The sequence below is a fragment of the Acomys russatus genome, chromosome 13, assembly GCF_903995435.1.
Source record: "Acomys russatus chromosome 13, mAcoRus1.1, whole genome shotgun sequence".
NCBI lineage: Eukaryota > Metazoa > Chordata > Mammalia > Rodentia > Muridae > Acomys > Acomys russatus.
Genome location: NC_067149.1, coordinates 59,353,781 through 59,374,789, shown reverse-complemented (window position 1 = coordinate 59,374,789; position 21,009 = coordinate 59,353,781). Strand labels below are relative to the sequence as shown.

Sequence of the window (21,009 nt, the reverse complement as noted above, 5' to 3'; positions counted from 1 at the left end):
ATGCACATCTTTAATCCCAGCACTGGAGGCAGAGGCAGGCACATCTCTGTGACTTGGAGGCCAGCCTGGTCTACAGAGTGAGTCTAGGAGAGCCAGAGCAACACAGAGAAACCCTGTCTTGAAACCCCAAACAGAATACAATACAGTGATGCGAATCTATTTTACAGTCTTGGTCAGGGTCCTGCTGGTGTCATGCCTAAAGCCACTGATGCTCTCCAACACGCTCTCTCCCTTAGGCATTTCGGGGCCTGTGACTCTGGATGACAGTGGAGACATTGACAACATTTTATGTCTTCTGTATGTGTCTATAGAAACCAGAAAGGTATGTCTGACCCCTTATTAGAAAATAGAGGGGGTAGCGAAACTGGGTGGGAAAGGATAGTTAACCAGGAACAGGGCAACAGTGAATGACTGATTATGGTCAGAATCCAAAGGTAGATCATTTCAGAATCCATACTTACACTCTCCTTGGAGTAGTGTCCCCTAAGCATGTCAGCCCATAGAACTTCTAATCAGAAACCAACACACACACACACACACACACACACACACACACACACACACACACACGCGCGCGCGTGTGTGTACACATATATATATGTATGTGTGAATTCATATAGACCTTAGACTAATGTAGTCAATGAAAAGCTAATGAGCCGAGGACAAGCCTTTCCTAAAGTTTGCAAATCATTTTCACAAACTAAAGATTTCAGCAAAACAGCTCTCTCCAGCATCACGTCCATGAAACTTGGGAACCATGCAGTTCCTCAGGCACACACATGAGAATGGGGTGACACCACACATTCACTTGTATTATACACCTATTTCCTTCACTTCTGTGTTAGAGCCCATGCTGGCTCCTTCTATGTCCACTTGACACAAGCTATAGTCATCTGAGAGGAGGAAACAGAAATTAAGAAAATGCCTCTATAAAATCCGGCTATAGACAAACCCGGAGAGCATTTTCTTAATTAGGGATTGATGGGGAGCCTGACCCATTATGGATGGGACCACCCCAGGATATTTTGGTCCTGGGTTCCCTAAGAAAGCAGGCTGAGCAAGCCAAGGGGAGTAAGGCAGTAAGCAGCACCCGTCCACAGCCTCTGCATCAGCTCCTGCCTCCAGGTTCCTGGCCAGTCTGAGTTCCTGCCCTGAGTCCCTTTGATGATGAACAGCAACGAGGAAACACAAGTCAAATACACCCTTCCCTCCCCAAGTCGCTTTGGTCATGGCATTTCATCGCAGCAACAGTAACCCTGACTGGGACAGAGCCGCTAAGGAAGGGGCCGGTCTGCTCCTCCCACCATATCTCCTATCTGGTACAGGGTTCATGCCTGATCAGCTCTGAATTTAAAAATGGAACAGCTAGCTGCCTTTATGCCTTCCAGATCTGTGTCCATATAAACCATGAAAGCCACTGTTGCAGCCAACCAAGTGGTTAGTAAACACTTTTTTTTTCCCTCCAAGAGGTCAGACCCTGACAAAACCAGAAATCTAAAAGAAAATAGTATCCGTTTGTAAATGTTCCAGAGTGGTCATTGTGACAAGTCATGCATGACACCAGAAATTTGAGGCAGCATTTCAGAGAAGCCATAGCTTTTGCTGCTATATTAGGCCTTTAATGAAATACTTTATTTGGGGGTCAGTGAGATGACTCAACGGGTAAGGGTGCTTCACTGTAAATAGGACAACCTGAGTTTTATTCCTGGGTCCTACAGGGTGGAAGGAAAGATTTGACTCCTGAAAATTGCCCCCTGACCTCCACATGCATGTTATACATACCTACCTCCAAACAAATAAATAAATGTAAAAAGGAATGTGTATACACACATACACACACACACACACACACACACACACACACACACACACACACACACATATTTGGCATACAAGCCATGGGAAATGCTTCAGTTACTAACAGGAAGCACACCAAGAGACCCATGTTCTCATCCAATGGGACAAAGCCATTGCTGCCCATGGAGCAAGGCAAGGATGTGTGTGAGATGTTTTTCTCACCCTCCCCACTGGTCTTCACACACACATACTGTTCCCTACACAGCTCTCCCAGAGTAAATTTGGCCAAAATTTTCAGCAGTTGACTGCTTCCAATCGCATTACGTAGTGTGTATAGTTGGGGAACCTAGGGATTAACTCTCAAAACATGAGAGCTAGCGAGATGCTATCCAGGGTAGAGTGTCAGGAAAGAGTCAACATAGCACATACATCCTAGCATAGACATCTGCTGGAGTCCAGCTCCAGATGAGGGTCGGGCCCTGAAGAAGGGTGTATGTAAGAGTGATGAGGGAAGAAAGAATCAGACAAGGGACACCATTCAATTCTTTTGATGAGAGACAGGACAGAGAGGAAGTCTTAGGGGCTTTACCTACTCTGACAACTTGTGTCTCTTGTAAACTTCATTTATACACACAATCATTTCCTTAAAAATCTTTAATCATTGATGACACAGCTTGAAATCTTTTGGGGTACATAAGTGTATAGGAACAAGGGGAACAAAGCAGCAAACAGCAAATTTCCTGAGAACTAAAAATTAACTTCAGGATAAAATCAGCTTTAACTTAAAACTTTCTTCCTTATGATTGGTATTATAAAACCTTGTGGTTACAAAAGGTATTAAACAAAGCGACTCTATTTGATTTTTTTTAAGTTGGCATATAGTTAATAGATCAAAAATCAATCCCTCCGCCTGATACTCCAAACTTGTCTTCCTGACCCTTAGTTAATCCTTTCTTTTCCTATTTTATATTTAAGATAAAGCTATCATTTTAAATTATTAGGTAGCCTTTTTACTTGGAAGCAGTAACGTCAGGAAAGTCCTGGCCTGTCAGGTTTCCTCAGAAGGACAGGCAGTTGACTGAGACAACATGCCTGTCTCTGTGACTTTGTCTTGAACTCCTGGATCAATACAATTTCTACCTTTACTGTAGTTTCGTAAAGGATAGAAAACTATTAGAACTTTAGGACTGTTTCCAATGTCTTTCTTTAACCTCATCATGAACTTTTACTTCAATGCAATTTCTATCTTTATTATAATCCAGTGAAGGAACACTAAAATTTTAAAACTGTTTTCTTTTGTTTCTAGGTAGGCACCACGGTGTGTTGATAATGGCATGCTCAGGATTTCCTTTCTTTCTAAACTACTTCCTTGTTTCTGAAGCTGAGCATAAAGACCTAGTGATTTTAATTACAGTTTGTCATCTTTCAAAGTTTCCCTAAAATTTTCTCCTTTATTAATTCTTCTAAAATCTACTAAATAATTTACCCAAACTCATTTATTAATAATCTAACAATAAATCTGAATAAGTTTTTATAAAAGACTCAATTTTCTGCATAGCTGTATTTTCCCAGGGAATCACCAGTGACTTTATTAGTTTTTATTAGTATCAGCTTTCACTAACTTTCAATTCTAGCCTTTGGAGAGAAGCCTCTAACAGGAATTTCTGCAGTGAAGGATCAATCCAGGGCATCCAGGCACTGGAAGTTTGTCAAGCGGTGCCCCCAGAATTCTTGGCCTCACCAAACATCAAATTCTAAATTTCCATAAATGCAATTATAGGTTCAGTTCTCCCTAGTACGGTTCCAGAGAGATGGCCACACTTCAAATACATCTCACACAGCATTGTCAACACCTGCAACAGTGACTCAAGGAGTCCTGTAGTAATGTTTCCATTAGCAGGTGATTTCAAATGAAGACTTTAATCACAGAGGCCTAATTAGTAACTGGGAATGATGGCTCTCATTTCTAATTGCAGAATTTGGGAAGCTGAGGCAGGAGGATTAAGAATTCAAGGTCAGACTGACCTATAATATTGAGATCCTTTCCTCAACCCTCCCACACACAGTCAACCTCATCACAACTGCTCTAACATGTCTTCTTTTCTTTTTTTTTTTTTTTTAATACCCCCAACCCAGTACGAGGTTCTTATGGCATATGATACCCATAAAAACCAAACGATCCCAGTGGCTGAGAACCCCAACTTCATCTGGAAGAACCACAGACTCCCTAATGATGTTCCTGGACTGGGTAAGATACACTTACTGAGTTTTCTTTCCCCAACATGGCGTCCCTGGGAGCTGTATGGAGTTTTCTTGGTTTTCTTTTCTTCTCTTCTCACCTAGACTTTCTGGGCTTGTGAACGTGGGTTTTATAAGCCCAGTGAGCTATACGGTTGTTCTCATTAGACACAGCCACGTTCTAACCCCATTTAGAACGGGGTTGGACAAGTGGGTCCCCTAGAAAACAAGGTCAGAAGATGGGCGAAATTCAATAATCCTAGAAGTGTGTGCTTTACTCTGTACACATTTTACTGCAACAGACGCAAGGAATATTTCCTATATTTTAGCAAGGACTATTTACCACGTCAGGTTGACAGATTCAGTGAACGTGTCCTGGAAAGCCTCCTCCTTCACAAGACAAACATTTGGTTACGATGACGGCGACTCACATAAGGTGAGGTTCTAAAAGCCTGAGCGTGGCTTGGCCTTCATGTGTGCAAGAAGCAGAAAGACTTGGACCCTGTCCTTCAGCAGGGAGGTCAGGGGGCCTCCATGAACCATAAAATTCACAGCACATTCTGGCTGTGCCTGGCCTGGCCAGTGCGTAGTGTAACGAACAGTAGTTCCGTATCTATTCCATCATCTTTAAGACAAAGACCTTAAATTTTGACAAAGAGTTATACTCAAAAATGTGAAAATACCATTAACAGGGCTCTAAAATTTATGATATTCTTAACTGAACAACACACGACCAACTGAAATGTATTCTTTGCAAGGAATTAAATGGTAGGAAAGTAGTAATACTGAAAAGAAAAATACAACTCTATCTAATAAGACCCCAAATTTGTAGATATAAAACTGAAAAGAAATACACAAAGTTTCAATGCCAATTACTGTTGAGTGATGAGAGTGCGGAAGAGTTGTTGCCCCTGTTATATCTTTCTGAACTTTGAAGTCTTTTTCACCGTGTCTGTATTCATTTATGACTTCTTAAAGTACTAAAAACTCTGAGCTAGCAGGATTCTGTGGCCAGGAACTGGAAGTTTGACCATTTTTTGAGGCATATCCCTGGTCCAATGAGCTAGCTTGTATTAAAACTGTAACTGGTTCTAAGATTCTTTTGGTCTGTGAATTCAACTAGATGGAAAATGATCAATTTAAAGCAGTAAGGAAGTGTAAGAGTACATCCTACCAAACAAAAGATGACCCAGAGATAACTCCAGGTTCATGGCTATTTTTAAACTTTCTGTATATTATTCCCAGAGCTGTCTTTATGCTTCCAAGCTTAAACCACCATTTCAGCCATCTCTGTCTCTGTCCGTGTGACTCTCTGTTTCTGTCTGGTTCTATTTCTCTCTCCCTCTCGCCCTTCTGCTTCCTCCACTCTTCTTTCCTCTCTCTCTCTCTCTCTCTCTCTTTCTCTCTCTCTCTTTCTCTCTCTCTCTCTCTCTCTCCCCTCCCTTCCTGCACCCCTCTCTCTCATCTCTCTCTTTCCCCTCTCTCTCCCTCTGCAGGGCTGCAAGGGAGATTACTCAATGGACTAAGGGCTTCCTCAGGACCTGAGTTTAGACAGACAGACAGAGAGGCAGGCAGACAGACAGACAGACAGACACACACACACACACACACACACACACACACACACACACACGGCACCTCAAAAAAAAAAGGTATGCATCTGGCTGGGACAGGTGGAAGCAGGCAGGTTAGTGGATCAGGGGACAATCCAGCTCCAGTTCAGTGAGAGACTTTGTCTCAAAAACTACGTGTCATAAAGGAAGACACCCAGTGTTGACCTCTGCCCCACAACCTTATGCCACTTTGTCATCCTCTGTGTTATGCCTTCTGACCACTTGAAAGTGGCAAACATCAAGGTTTAGCTGAGAAAACTTGTTTCGTAGGTAAATGAAAGGATCTGAGTTGGGTCCTCAGGACCCCAGCCGTGATAATGAGTATGAGATGTAATCCCACTGCTTATATGGAAAGATGTGAACCAGAGAGAGACAGGACACTCTCCAGGGGTCTCCAGGCCAGGCCTGTCATCCCTTTGATCCCCTGTGTGGGCTCAGCCTATCTGACTAGCCACACAAGTGTCCACTTCTGTCTGATGTCTCAGCTTGAGTTTGTTCTAAAGATGCCTCTCTGCTGACAAGCACAGCCTTCCCCCAGAAAAGGCACTGCCTTTGAAGGGACAGCAACACTATGAGGCACTCCCCTCTGGACCCTGGATTAGGCACAGACCACAACCAGATACTAATTTCCAATCAAAATGATCTGTTATTAAGCAAAGCAAAGAGCTAAGGTGGCTGAATCTGAACCAGGCGGAAGCAGCAGCAGATAGCTTTGCAGGTGTTAATTTTAAGAGGGGAAAGGGGGAGATCTATGTTATGATGAGCTAGGATAAGCAGGTGAGCACTGACTGCGCATGTTAATCAGGTTGGCCAAGTGGGGAGTTTTGATGGCTGGCCCCTGATGTCTTCATAGATGGGCCTTGGTGATCAGCCTCAGGAATGAGTCATGCATAAGGAAGTGGGCAGATAAGGGACCAGATCTTGGTGGCAAGCTTTAGGATTGTAACCTAACTGCTTAGCAAGGGAGAGTAAAGGGGTCAGTGGGGGATGGCGTGGGCAACAAGAGCTGCTGCTGCCATGTTTGCCGTGCTCCAGCCTGTTGGAACCCTTCAGCCTCCAGACAGGCTCTCAAACCTTCATGGACTCTCACCTCTCCTGAGCTTTTCTCAGCATCTCAAGAAATGATCAGTGGGGCTCTTGCCCTCTGTGTCTGTGACCCCTGGCATAGCACTCATGTCACGCTTGCTTGCTCACATGTCTTCCATATCACATACTACACACATGTGGGATTCACTCATATCCTCTGCTAAAACACAGTGTGCTGGAATACTTAAATACATAAATAAATAACTATAATATAACTGCAAATATATTTCTATTCTGGACACAGCACTAGTTATATATAGTTGACTCATAGTCAAAGGCTATTGGGTTAACACAAGTCCATTTATATTTATTCTATAACTAAAAGCTTTTTTCTCTGGCAAAGTAGCATATTAATGAGTTTCCCTTCTGCTGTGCTGTCACAAGGCTTAGAAGTTATGTTGCATTTACATTCATTGTGAAGACAGAAGACTGTAATAACCAGATTAGCCACCAGAGGGTAGCAGAAGGCTTGCCTTAGAAATAGCGTTAATCTGACTTCACCGAAAAGCAAAATGGAAACTCGGGTTGAATTTTAAAATAACTGCTTTTAGCCAGGTGTGGTGGAGGCTCACACCTGTAATCACAGCATTTTGAATACTGAAGCAGAAAGATTACCATGAGGTTGAGGCAATCCTAGGCTACAAAGTGAGTTTGAGGCCAGCCTGGACTACACAATGTGACCCTGTCTCAACAATATGAGAGTATTTCATTTAACTAGTATGCTTAAATATCTAATTATTGTAATTATGTCATTATGTGGGCAGGAAGGGACTGAAATGACCTGAGTCTTTCCAACTCTTGGTCTGGCATGGGTGTGTGTGTGTGTGTGTGTGTGTGTGTGTGTGTGTGTGTGTAGGCTGTGTGTAGGGTATTTGTAGGGTGTGTGTAGGGTGTATGATTCCACACTGTAGGGTGTGGTTTGGTTTCTACAGGTGTGTTCTTTGTCTGGGACTAGGGGTGTGTCGTGGTAGGGGTGTGTGGTGGTGGTGGGCAGGATGGAAGTGCCAATCACAGCAACATACTGAATCCATCACAAGAAATATGGCCATGAAGGCATGAGCCCTGAGGTGGGAGGAAAGAAAAACATCAGTAACCCTGGGGCAAAGTCATGCTTGCAAAGCAGCCTTCATGGAAAAGTGTTCCAGTTTTACTAAGTGCTAAGCATCTGCTTAGCAGGGGGCAGGCTCTGGAGAGAGAGAGTGGGGGGAATTTTAGGGCATAGTACAATGAAACAAAACCATTAAAGACACGTGACATAAGTTTATAATAAAGGAGTTTCTTAATATTTTTGAATGTTTGGGCACAGCTTTCTTCTCCCAGTAAAATAAGGAAGGCCAAGCTTTTATTACAAAATTTTAGCCATTTAAAATTAGTAATTCACCCATGATAGGTGCAGGCAAGCTGGTAGACAGCTGTGCTGTGCTCTCAAGTACTCGTTGTGTCCCGGTGTCGTGTGAGGGACTTGTGTGGGGTGGAATGGAGCGCTATTTTAATGGGAAATCTGTTCCTCCCTTTTCCTGGAGTAACTTCATTAATTACTTAGGAGTGATGTCGGTCCCTCCTCCTCCTCCTCCTCCTCCTCCTCCTTCCCTTTCCCCTCCCTCCTTGCTATAAAAAAATCATATACCCATTTTCTTGCAGGTTCTTACACATTTCATCCCTCTCTTTGAATCCTTTCGCTGAGCCCACCTACTTGCTCCAGGTGGGGACCTCTGCAGCCAAGACTGTCCTGTGAGTTTCCATTGCTGAGGCCTTCTCACTCGGAACCTGTCCTTTGCATCCTTGCATGTCCCTACAGGCTCCCTCGGGTTATAGTCCCATTGCCCTGGATTCCACATACTTTTCTGAGAATCTGTGAATTTAGTGCATCTACTCAATACACACACACACACACACACACACACACACATACACACACACACACAATGCACACATGCCACAACACACACACACACACTGCACACATGCCACAACACACACACACACACACACACACACACACACACACACACATTTTAACAAAATCACATTACTGTCTTCCCTCAATAACCTAGAAAGCTTGTAAAGGATTAGCACGCAGCACTGTGGCTTAATATGCTAACTGGCTTTCTAAGAATGTGTGTCCTGCAGTTAAAGATAGCAATCTCTTTCTTCCTGGCAGAGAACCTCCTTAGACACTCAGTCCGGAGGATCTGAGGTAGGCTTATCTCCCTCCAGACTGTGTGCTGAAAACCTGCTTAACGTTCTAATGACAATAATGCTTTTGGTTAGAAATAAAGAGCTGATAGCTGCGCCTGTTGGCATGTACCTATAATCCTGGCACATGGGGGGGGGGGGGTGTCCATCGTGAGCTTTAGGCCACACTGAGCTACCTAGCAAGAAAAAAAGAAATTGCAAGCATTGCTGAAAGGAATCCACTTTTCCTCAGCACACATAGCAGCTTTCTTCAGAGCCTGTGGACACTGGATGAATATTACCGATGAAACGATTAACAAAAGATTGGGATTTTTTTTAAGGGTCTCTTCCTTCTCCTCGCCTCAAATTATATCCCACCAGGAGATTCTTTGGGGTGTGTTCTGGCTCCTCTGTGGCCCCGCTAATGCATTGACCGTTGCCTTCCTTGTCCCAGGCCCTCAGATCCTGATGATTGCCGTCTTCACGCTCACCGGAATTGTGGTCCTGCTGCTGCTGATCGCCCTCCTAGTCCTGAGGTACCTCCTTCCCACAGGCTTCCCTTCCAGATAGGGAGGAGAGACATGGACAACTCTGGTACCCGTCGGCAATGCTTCATGCAAAAGGCAGACTTGGGATTTTGAAAGCATTCTACTTCAAAAGCGGTTGTCAAAGACAGAACCCTCCCTCTCCCACCCCCTACCCCATCCCCACCCCCAACCCCGCCGGCGCCCCCATGTGTAGATTAGAATGCTAGAGTCACTGGCACAGAATTTAAACCACAGTTCTGGGCTGTTGAGTTACACGTGTGCTCCAGCTACTTCCGGTGAGTACGGGAAGACCGCAAATGTGCCATGTGTCCAGACATCCACATTATAAGCAGTGTGTAACTAGCTATCTTCGGAGATCTTTTGGTGTACTATGAGAGCTTGCAGAGCCGTTATACAGTATAGTGTGGGAGGCTAGAAGGAGCTTGGAAACCGTCCATGCCACCAGGTGTGGTGACCCATGCCTGTAATCCCAGGCAGAGGCAAGAGCGTTTAAGTCTGAGGCCAGCTTGCACTACATAGTAAGACTGTCTGAAGAACGAAAACAATAAAAACAATAAAGATGTCATCTGTTGCAAATGTCCAGAGCACAAGGAAAGAGAAACAGACTCAGCCTGCCAGGTGGTGAGTAGGAGCAGCTGAGACCCTGGCATGCTGAGGGTCAGAGCCATGGCTTTCCTGCATGACTCCGGCAGAGTGTGCACCTAACTAGAGACGTAGGACTTGTTAAACACTTGTTGATTCTATAAGCATTTTAGCTTCTGCCTGTGAACACTTAACACAGAATATTCTTTCTCAGATTGTTTTCTCTGGGAAGGGGGTAGACTGATCTTAGCTCTGAAGGCAGAGTTCATATCCTAAAGCTGTGTTCCTCAGAATACAGGAGACTGTCTACAATGTGACCATTTCATTAAGTGGGGGGAAAAAAACCCTCCCAGGAACTAAGCCCAAATCAGTTGATTGACTTTCCCAGGGGAAAGTCCTGAGATAAAATAGGAGATAGCTCTGGTTATCACTAAACCTGAAGGCAGAAGCAGCGATCCCTATGAATGACAGTTCTGTGGGGTCTCCTGGGCCAGACATACCAACCTGGCAGCCTCCAATGCCTTGACATTCATCTGGCCTGCCTTTGCTTAGGGTCACAGTGGCTGGTCTAAGGTATGCTATTTGACATGTGTTTAATAAGGGAAAACTCAGAGTCAATGGAAGTAGAGCAGGAAAGTTAAGCATTCTGTTTAGGGAACATTGAGAAGTGAATGGCAAATGGCCTTGAGGACATGTCAAAAAACTCTAATGACAAAACAGTAAAGGGAAATTCAGAGACAGACAAGTAGGTCAACAAAAAGTCTTGGCATGTGAGAGGGAAGGAATTACAGGCCAGCCAGGAAATGATGTTGGGACAGTTGACGTTCCATCCAAAATAAAATGAAAACTACGTAATACAATATGCAATAATGCAGCCTCCTTTATGAGGGGCTTTAGTGCTAAGGATCTACATGTGAAACCCAAACTTCCAAGTTTAGGAGAAATGAATAGAAGATGACCTTACAAGACTAGTTTTGAGTTAAGAAAAGTCATAGAAGAAAAAGGAGTAACTGTGCCGTGATAAAAGGAAAACTTTTATACAACAAAAGCAAAGAAGCACTAGCATAGAAGGAAGTATTTGCTAACTAAAGGAGATAGGATTTGGGTTTTTTTTTTCATACTCCATAAATAAATTCATGTAAGGGGGTAGGAAGATGGCTCAGTGGGCAAATGCAACTGTGTAAGTATGAGGAGCTGAGTTCAAATCCCCAGAACCCATGTGAAACCTAGGATGGTGTGAGTATCTGGGATCCCAGCACTTTTACAGAGAGATGGGAAGGGGAGACAAGGAAAACGCCAGATACTCACGGAGTGCACAGTAGAGCAAGCTCCTGCCTCAAACAAGTAGAGGGTCAGGAGCCAGAATGCTCCTCTGATCTCCAGAATCACTCTCTGTTGAACACATGCACACATGAGACTCAGCACACAATCACAAGCACACAGACACACATGTGTACCCACACACACCAATCCACAGACTCACACACACACCAGCACACACTCATGCACATAGACCAATCCACACACACTCATATACCAATACACATACTCACACACACACTCACATATACATACATACACACACATACCAGTCCATACACTCACACATGCACACATGCACACACATACCAATACATACACTCATACATGTATATACACTCACATACACACACCAATAAACACATTCACATACACAGATTAAAATTCATGCAAGATTTTAAAAAAATGATACAATAAAACTGAGAAAATCATTAAACAATTCCATGTAACTCTTTGATGCTATATAGTCTACAAAATAGCCAGCAAATATTGAAAAAGAGCCTCTCTACAGAAATCAAACAAATAGAAAATTAAGCAACAACGAGCCACCATATTATTTACATCATAAGTGTTTGAAAATGTGGCTGGCCTTGAACTTGCTATGAAGCCAAAGATGATCTTGAACTCCTGCTCTTCCTGCCTCCACCTCCCAAATGCTGGGTTACAGGCGTGATCCTCTTGGCGTGACTTAAACTTCTTGTTTTAAGGGCAGGGCATGACAAAGGACCTGGGTGACTTAGAGATGTAGGGAATTTAATGGTGGTTTCAAATTGTACATGTTCTGCCTTTCAGGGTCATCAGGGTTCTATGTGTTCATTTCTGGTTTTGCTTTTATTGTCTTTCATTTTTTTCACCATCAGTTCCGATCCTTTCTTATATGAATTACTGTCTGACTGAAGGGCATGGGAAAGTGAAATGAAGAGAAAAAAAAAAAAAAAGAGAGAAGAGCCACAATCATCTACTTAGCAGTTGGGGGCCAGGGAGCCACACCTCAGTGTCTGCTGGCCTGAGGACAACTGGTCATGGCCCTACGGTTGTTTTTTTGTTGTTGTTGGGGAGCCAAATAGAACAGATGCTTATAGGCACCTCCTCATGCTTCTATTCCTGTGCAGAAAATACAAAAGAGATAATGAACTGAGGCAGAAGAAATGGTCCCACATTCCCTCTGAAAACATCTTCCCTCTGGAGACCAATGAGACCAACCATATCAGCCTGAAGGTGAGGCGGGTTGACTCGGAATGGTGGTGACTACCTGACAAACCATTGGTAGCACGGTAGCAAACGTGATAAGCAGGGACACTTGAGTTCACCCTGGAATCCAAGACATAGATGTTTTCACCTTACAGGAGAAAGGGTTTATTTGGGCTCACTGTTTCAGGACCAGTGACAGTAGCAATTTGCTGCATGGCCCACTCATAACTCAGTGGATCAGGAAAGAGACAGCAGTCAAGCTACAACCCTCCCAAGGTCTAATCCCTAAGATTTGTTCCACCTCCACGTCCCAGTGACCCACTTCCTTCAGCTATGTCTCACCTCCTAACCATTCTAACACATCCCGGAACTGTACCACCAGCTAGGCACCAACTATCCAAACACATGAGCCTATGGGAGGCATTGTACCTTCAAACCACAGCAGTGTGCCAGTCATTCTTTTGCCTTTGACCTGGAAGAGAAAGTCCTATGGGCTCCTCTCACCATCAACACTCATTTCCTCATGCTAACTAAGTGCCATGTAGTGTGGCCATTGCTACAGAGGCCTCTGCTGAGATGTCTAGAAGGTTCCCTTGCCTGGGAAATGCAATCAATAGGCAGTGTGAACAAGTCACCTGCATTTTCTGTAGCCAGGAGTGCGACTCTCCAACAAAGAGCCATCTAACTAAGCTTTATCATCCTGCCTTTGCTGATGACATGCAAAAACAAAGGATTACTGAGAATCTGTGTAGGGACACACAAAGACAGTAACACACGATGGTAGACAGACAGACAGATAGATAGATAGACAGATAGATGATAGATAGATAATAGACAGACAGATATATGATAGATAAATAGATTTAATAAATAATAAGTTATCATTTATTGAGAACTTATGTGTCATGTGCATTATTAATTATTACCCTGCTAATTTTCTGCTGAGCCCACAGATAATAGGTCTGGAATTCCAGAAATGTGGCTACAGTTTGAACCCAAATTAACTGTAGATTTTAAGATTTTTTTTTTTTTTTTAATTTGAGACAAGGTTTCTCTGTGTAGCTTTGGCTGTCCTGGACTCACTTTATAGACCAGGCTGGCCTTGAACTCATAGAGATCTCCCTGCCTCTGCCTCCTGAGTGATGGGATTAAAGGCGTGCCCCACCACGCCCAGCTGACTTGAAGATCTTACTGCCTCACACATAGTGTAGCATTATCACTATTTCTACACTAAAGCACAGAAATGGAGTCCATAAATTCTCTCAAGTCAGGGAAGAGCTCTCAGGCAGAAGTAGAATCAATTACACTTTGGAGCTTCTGTGCCAGCAATGTGATCACATTTCGCCACACACAGGAAGCAGAGAGAGAGAGAGAGAGAGAGAGAGAGAGAGAGAGAGACAGAGCGAGCAGGAAGTGGTACCAAGTTTCATGGGTTTCTACCTCCTTATCCTATATGCTGCCTTCTGGTGCTTTGGACCAGCTCACAGCGGTACAGGGGTGACATGTTCCTTTGTCCCAGACTGGCTTCATGCTCCAGAGCCCTCCTTCAGTTTTATGAACTTCACACATAAAAATTCTACTCACGAAGACTGGCCTATTTCAGACAAGCGTCAGAATGAAATCCGTCACCAGTATTTCACAGTAGAGAGTAAATGACCATAAGACAACTGGGTTTCCAAAGGCAAAACTTGCTGGCTTAAATTACTGAAATGATTTACACAGTGTCATAAGAAAAACTTTGGACATGTTAAATTCTTAGGTGACATTTACAATCAGTTACCCCTCCTATAATGCATATATAAAATGAAAAAAAAAAGGTAGAAGAGAGAAGGAGGAAAAAGATAAAGAAGAGGGAAATAAGGGGGGGTGGAGGAGAGAAAGAGTCAGGGAGCAGGAGATGAGAGGGAAGAGAAGGAGGAGAAGGAGGAGGAGGAGAAGGAGGAGGAAGAGAAGGAAAAGGAGGAGGAGAAGGAGGATGAGGAGGAGAAGGAGGAGGAGGATGAGGAAGAGAAGGAGGAGGAGAAGGAGAAGGAGGAGGATGAGGAGGAGAAGGAGGAGGAGGAGGAGGCCACAACTGCTGATAATAAGCAAGTGTTACCATTGTAGCACCAAGCTTTTTTTTTTAAAGGAAAGACTTTATTACATACCAGCTGACAGGTAAGGAGTCCAGGACATAATTAAATCTGACTGCCTGTGGGTTTATCAGGAGAACAAACAGAGGAAAGAGGTTGTTTGCTAGTTGGATGATAAGAAAGCAACCTTTCAGATTCTTCTGAGCAGGAGTCCTGGAAACCAGGCCTCTTTACAGGCCCTATGTTTCCTTTGGAGGTGAGCAGCTGTTTTATGCTGTGAAGACAGTTTGAGCCCATGAGGTTAAAAGTCACCTCCAGGAGAGGCTACCTCTTTCTCTGTGCATGCATGCTAAAAAGCTCACTCCAAAGTCCCTGCATGGATTCTGGAGTCTTTTCTCAAACGTCAACCTAAAAACGTATTTGAGTGAGGGCTTTCTATGCAGACCTTGGCCCATTTCAGCATTTATTAATGGGCAGTGTACCAGCCATCACTCTTGGGACTTGGTCAAGCTGTTTTGTTACATTTAGGCTAGCCTCATAAATTTATCAAGGATAATAACACACCTGTCCTAGTTAGGGTTACTACTGCTGTGATGAAACACCATGGCCACAGGCAATTTGGTGAAAAAAAGGATTTAGTTGGATACACTTCTACAACACTATTCATCATTGAAGGGAGTCAAGGCAGGAGATCAACTCCCAGCTCCTGGAGGCAGGAGCTGATGCAGAGGCCATGGCGGCAGAGGATGCTTACTGGCTTGCTTGTTATGGCTTACTCGGCTGGTTTTCTTATAGAACCCAGGACCACAGCCTAGCGGTGACCTCACCCACAGTGAGTTGGGCTCTCCTCTATCAATCACTAACAAGAAAATGCACTACAGGCCTGCCTACAGCCAGACCTGATGGGGGCATTTTGTCAACTGGGGTTTCCTCCTCTCCAGTGTCAAGCTGATATAAAACTAGCCAGCACAACACCCCAAGTTCTACGAGATGCAAGTTGAAAGATATACCAGTCTTAACCTTTTTCTGTGTTTAGACCAGAAGTCAGTGGCAGGAAAGCCAGGAGCCATATATAGCCTGCAGTAATGTACATGTATGGGTGCATGTGCTCACGTGTGTGTATGCACACACATTTGTGTGTTGTTCTGTGTTGACATTTTTAGCTCAATTGCTAGCATATAAAATCATGGAGTGGCATAGAGAAATTCACATTTCAGGCTTCCTTTTGAGAAATCAGCTGCTCTGGCAATTCTAAGCCAGACCCAGGATTGCTGGGCACGTGGTCCTGGTATCTCATTTGCATGTCTGCTTAAGCATAAAATTGCAACACAAACGCAGTGAGCTTTTGTAGCACCCTTCTCCAAGAGCACCTGCCAGGAGATGGCCTAGGTCAAGGTTCCCAACAGGAAGCGAGTCAGCCGATCAGGAAGCAAAAAGAACTCTTGATACTAGTAAGACCATGAGAGGGAGGGAGGACAAGCCAGAGCATGAGGTGGTGGACGCCTGGAGAGAAGAGAAGCTGATCAGAGGAGCAAAGGCCACACCCATGGAGAGCATCAGGGGCCTGGCCAGCATGTGGTTGAGCACTCATCAGACACTCCCACGGAGAGCCTCTTAGCCTTTGGCAGTGGAAGGCATAGATCTGAATCTCTGAAGCAATTGTTTTTTTCTCCTCCAGATTGACGATGACAGAAGACGAGATACAATCCAGAGACTGCGACAGTGCAAATACGACAAGAAGGTTGGTGGAGCCCTCCCCCACACTGTCCTGGACACTGCCCTTGCCCTCCTAGGTGTTAGTATAGCCCCGCCTTACACACACACACACACACACACACACACACACACACACACACACACACAACCCCCCACCCCACCCCCATGCTCTGAACTCTATCAGTTGGTATAGTCCCCTCAGTGCCATGCAACCTCTTGGTTAATTTAGTCCCCCACTGGCCTGAGCCCTGTCCCAGTGTATACTGGGTGTTCTGACACACAGTTGTCCTGACCCCTGACCTTGGCAATACAATAATAAAGGTGCTCAAGAGACCACTCAGAGTTATACCCGGAAGGCAGACTCTGCTTCAGCTTTACAGAAGCCACAGGCTGGGGACATGGAAGAGCAACATGCCTATGAGGCGTAGAGAACAGGAAGGAAAAGGAACTATGAGACTCAGATTGTTCAGGGCTGCCCTTCCTTAGACTTTAGTCCATACCCCAAAATGTCATATCAGGGAGGAGCCCTTCCTTCCTTGTTTTTCCTTCCCATTTTTCCTCATCTCCTCCCTCCTCCCCTCCCTCTTCCCACTCCTCCCTCTTTTCTTCCGTGCTTCCACTCCCCCTGGTCATTCTACAAGAAATGTTCAACCTCCAGCCTACTACGTCCCAGTTACTAGACACCATGCACTGTGAGTGCTCCAAAAAGTTTACGATGTAATGCACCCCCACAAAGCAGACTTCTGCGAGGTGCATGTGATGAACTGCACCACACTCGGCTTTCCTCATGCTACAGCAATTTCCCCCCCCCCCCCCTTTTTCAACCGATCTTGGCAGAAAGTGATTCTGAAAGACCTCAAACACAGTGATGGGAACTTCACAGAGAAGCAGAAGATAGAATTGAACAAGGTATGAGCCCCCGTGTGCCAAGCTCCTCAGGAGCAGCTCCATCCATTAACCCTGAGGTTCCCAGTGGCGCCGCCGCCCACAGAAAATCCCCTGGCGAAGGAAAGGGCCACTTGGCTTCTTGTTGACAGTCTACCAAGAAACGCTGGACAGTGAGGCCCTGATGTGGCCTAGGAACAGCCCTGGTTTTATTTGAAAATAGTTAGAACTTTTATTCAATGTGGTTGGGTGGGACGAATCGGGGACCCCCCCCAAAATGTGCATTTCATTGGTACTTGAATCTGCTCACTGCTCTTTAATCAGCCTGATCTCCTGTTCCCCTAGTTGCTGCAGTCCGACTACTACAACCTGACCAAGTTTTATGGCACCGTGAAGCTGGACACCAGGATCTTCGGCGTGATAGAGTACTGTGAGAGGGGTTCCCTCCGGGTAAGGAGCCAGGGTCATTTCTGGTTGCCTAAGTGGTCACAGCATGAAAAAGAAAAAAAAAAAGTGCTCCAGAGATGGCTCAGTGGACCGCCTGTAACTCCAGTTCCAGGGCATCTAATACTCTGTCCTGTCTCTCTGCGCATCACACACATGGGGTACACATAGACACATACAGGCAGGATGCTCATACACCGCGAATAAAGCCAACTAAAAGCTTTTCTCGAAGAAATGACATCAGAGAGTCATCAGGAAACGTGATCAGAGTCATCAGATTGCATCGCTCGGTCCTATGATGACATCACAAGCAAGCCAGAAGTATTCAGAAAGGCAGAACAGACGTAGAACAGAAGTAGAAGGGAAAATGGGGGCGGGCGGTGAGCAAGTGCTTTGAGACTTGTTTTAGATTACTTCACTTGCTTTTGCGTTGAAAACACAAGGGATAGTGTTTAGATAGCATCAGGTGACCTGTCCTGCTCCTGCTCCATCTGACGCCCCCATCTGATCCCCGCTCTCCCACCCCATCCCCTCACTCCCCCAACCCAAGGATGAGTAGACGATGACTCAGCAGGCGCCAGGTGGCCTCAGGCATTCTGGATATGCAGCTCCAAAGTTGAACACGGACAGACTGAGTCACGATCACAGCAGAACCAGGCATCAAACCAGGCCTCTCACGCCACTGAGCACTGACATGCAGACAATGGGGCAGGTGTCGGAAACAGGACTAGAAAAAGGCAAGAACATGCTGGAATTCAGAACAAGGGCTACAAAGAGGGCTGAAGTACTTGCTCCTGACTCTGCCGAGCGGCTGGCCACATGCTCAGAGGCTCTGGGCCTTCTGACGCCTTTCGTCAAGGCAGCCATGTAATTTATCAGAATGCTTTGGGAGCAAAGGGGACTATACTGATGGCTACCAGACATGAACTGCCACCAAGCCTGAGGACCTGAGTTCCATCCCTAGAGCCCTGTGGTAGAAGGGGTGAATCGTCCGAGGCATGTTGTCCGAGTTCCATAAGAGCTCTTTAGCAATGCACCCCCGCCAAACATATACAAAATAAATAAATCGGTGCCTTTTAATAACTCACTGCCTCATAACAGCTTGGAGGCAGCAGCTTTATCCACTGAGCCTTCTTCTCAGCACACAGATAGGGTGTGGCGGCAGCAGGTGATGGCAGCACACAGGAGGCAGGGTGGGGGTGGGCAGCAGGGGGGGTTGCAGGTGATGGCAGCATACAGGAGGCTGGGGGTGAGTAGGGGGCAGTGGGGGCGGGGTGCAAGTGATGGCAGCACCAGGAAGTTGGGGGGGGGTAGTAGGAGGTGCAAGTGATGGCAGCGCACAGGGGGCTGGGGGGCTGAGTAGGAGGGCAGCGAGGAGGTGCAGGTGATGGTGGCACTCAGGAGGCTGGGGGGCAATGGGGGGTTGCAGGTGATGGCGGCACTCAGGAGGCTGGGGGGCAATGGGGGGTTGCAGGTGATGGCGGCACTCAGGAGGCTGGGGGGGCAACGGGGGGTTGCAGGTGATGGCGGCACTCAGGAGGCTGGGGGGGCAACGGAGGGTTGCAGGTGATGGCGGCACTCAGGAGGCTGGGGGGGCAATGGGGGGTTGCAGGTGATGGCGGCACTCAGGAGGCTGGCTCAGGTGCCTGCCGGGATGTAAGCGCTGTAGAGGTCCATGGAGAATTATTAGCGCAGGCTGTGCTGTGTTAAAAGAGGCTCACCACAAGGAGCAACAGTGCCCTCCTTTCTTTCTTCCTCCCTTTTTCTGTGTCAGGAAATAACATGTTTTAGAAGCTGGGTGCCAGGAACAAGGGACCCAAAGACCAAACATATTTCGTGTTTTCTTACATCATCACACCAACAGCAAGGGACTAAGTTGCAATTCCCACACAAAGACTACCAGCTTGGTTCTTCTAAACTCCAATGACTAATTCCCGTTGTCCGTATAAACAGTGTTTGAAAGTTAAACAGCTACCATCCTCCAGGCTCACGTAACAAGGCTGACATAAGACTGACAGTAAAACTGACCACAACCTACAATTATGAATGTACACAGGGAATATCGATCAAATGCTGCAGTGTTAAACTCGTTGTATACCAAACCAAGACACGAACAATAGAATTTGGTTAATTCTGGGTGGATTAAAAACATGACAATGCATAACACCAAAGACCACAGGACAACCATATGATTGGTGTGTTTGGGGCAGTGCGTGAGCACAAGTGTGCACACGTGTACAAACATGGAGGTCAGAGCATGATGTCAGGCGTCTTCTTTGCTCATTCCCACCTTATATTTTGAGGGAGGGTCTCTCACTTGAAGCAGAGCTTGGAGGTTTCAATAGGCTAGGTAGCCAGACTACTCTGGGATTACAAGAGGCCCCTGTGGCTGCCTGACATTTGTGTTGGTGCCAGGCCTCTGGGTCCCCAACTGCTCACAGGGAAGTGGTTACCTACTCTACCATCCCCCATCCCCTATGTGATCATGTTAATGGTCCTTAAAGTGATCACTTTAATTGACACTGATAAAATGAACATACGACCCTAATAATAACTGTTCCCAGACTTTGAACGCTAGAAATATTACAATAGCTCAGGAAATCGCACATAAGCCTGCAAGTATGACTTTATAGGATAAGGCCATGTGCTTCGTATGAATATACATTCAAGAGTAAAAAAGGAAATACCCAAATAAGAATAGGTCAAGGGGTGCACCCAGCATGGGTCCCCTTTTCTGATTTTTGGTATTTTGTCAATTTTGTTCGCATTTTATAATGCTTGTTTGTATGCAAAACAGAAGTGCACCGAGGTGTGCCTGCTGGCAGATGAGAGCTGGCTAGGATGGACCGGTGGGGAGCCTAGGAGAGAGAGAAAGGTATTACTGCAGACACAGCCTGCTCACAAACGCCCTCCTTACCCCAAAACCCAGGCAGCCTGGTCTAAAATGGCTGTAACTCTAGAATCTCCTGAGAAATCATTGGTGCCACACCCAAATTAAGACAAGACTCCAATTAGTTTTTTTTTTCCCTAAAATAAGAAAGAATTGTTATATTGTATCAATTAATGTTCCCCTCTGGGTCACACTGAAAACAGCTGGGTACTGTTTTAACTAAAGTCTGCTTTATAAGAGCACCCAGAGATTGCATTAGTTCAAGGCACACCACCTTCAGCTCCCAGGAAAGTCAGGAGCTCTCTAAAGGGCAGAGATCTTACCAGACTTAGAAAACAGAGAGCAACTTAGCCAACTGAGGTTATTAACATTGAGGTGGAGACATAAGCCTAATGAAGGAGTCTCCAGATGCTTAAAACCCAGACGGGCGTGGCGGCACACACCCGTAACCC

The 21,009-nt window shown here is 45.5% G+C and overlaps 1 protein-coding gene across 2 annotated transcripts in view; it reads left to right on the top strand.

Moving 5' to 3' along the window:
* Gucy2c (guanylate cyclase 2C) overlaps positions 1-21,009 on the top strand; it is a 71,262-nt gene that overhangs the window by 23,134 nt on the left and 27,119 nt on the right. The window contains exons 9-15 of one of the 2 annotated variants that reach the window (XM_051155493.1): positions 237-322; positions 3,934-4,045; positions 9,364-9,445; positions 12,472-12,577; positions 16,301-16,363; positions 17,176-17,247; positions 17,569-17,673. In XM_051155493.1, the coding sequence (XP_051011450.1) occupies positions 237-322; positions 3,934-4,045; positions 9,364-9,445; positions 12,472-12,577; positions 16,301-16,363; positions 17,176-17,247; positions 17,569-17,673 (626 nt within the window). The remainder of the gene's footprint in view (positions 1-236; positions 323-3,933; positions 4,046-9,363; positions 9,446-12,471; positions 12,578-16,300; positions 16,364-17,175; positions 17,248-17,568; positions 17,674-21,009) is intronic. The other variant, XM_051155494.1, reaches the window with a different exon arrangement.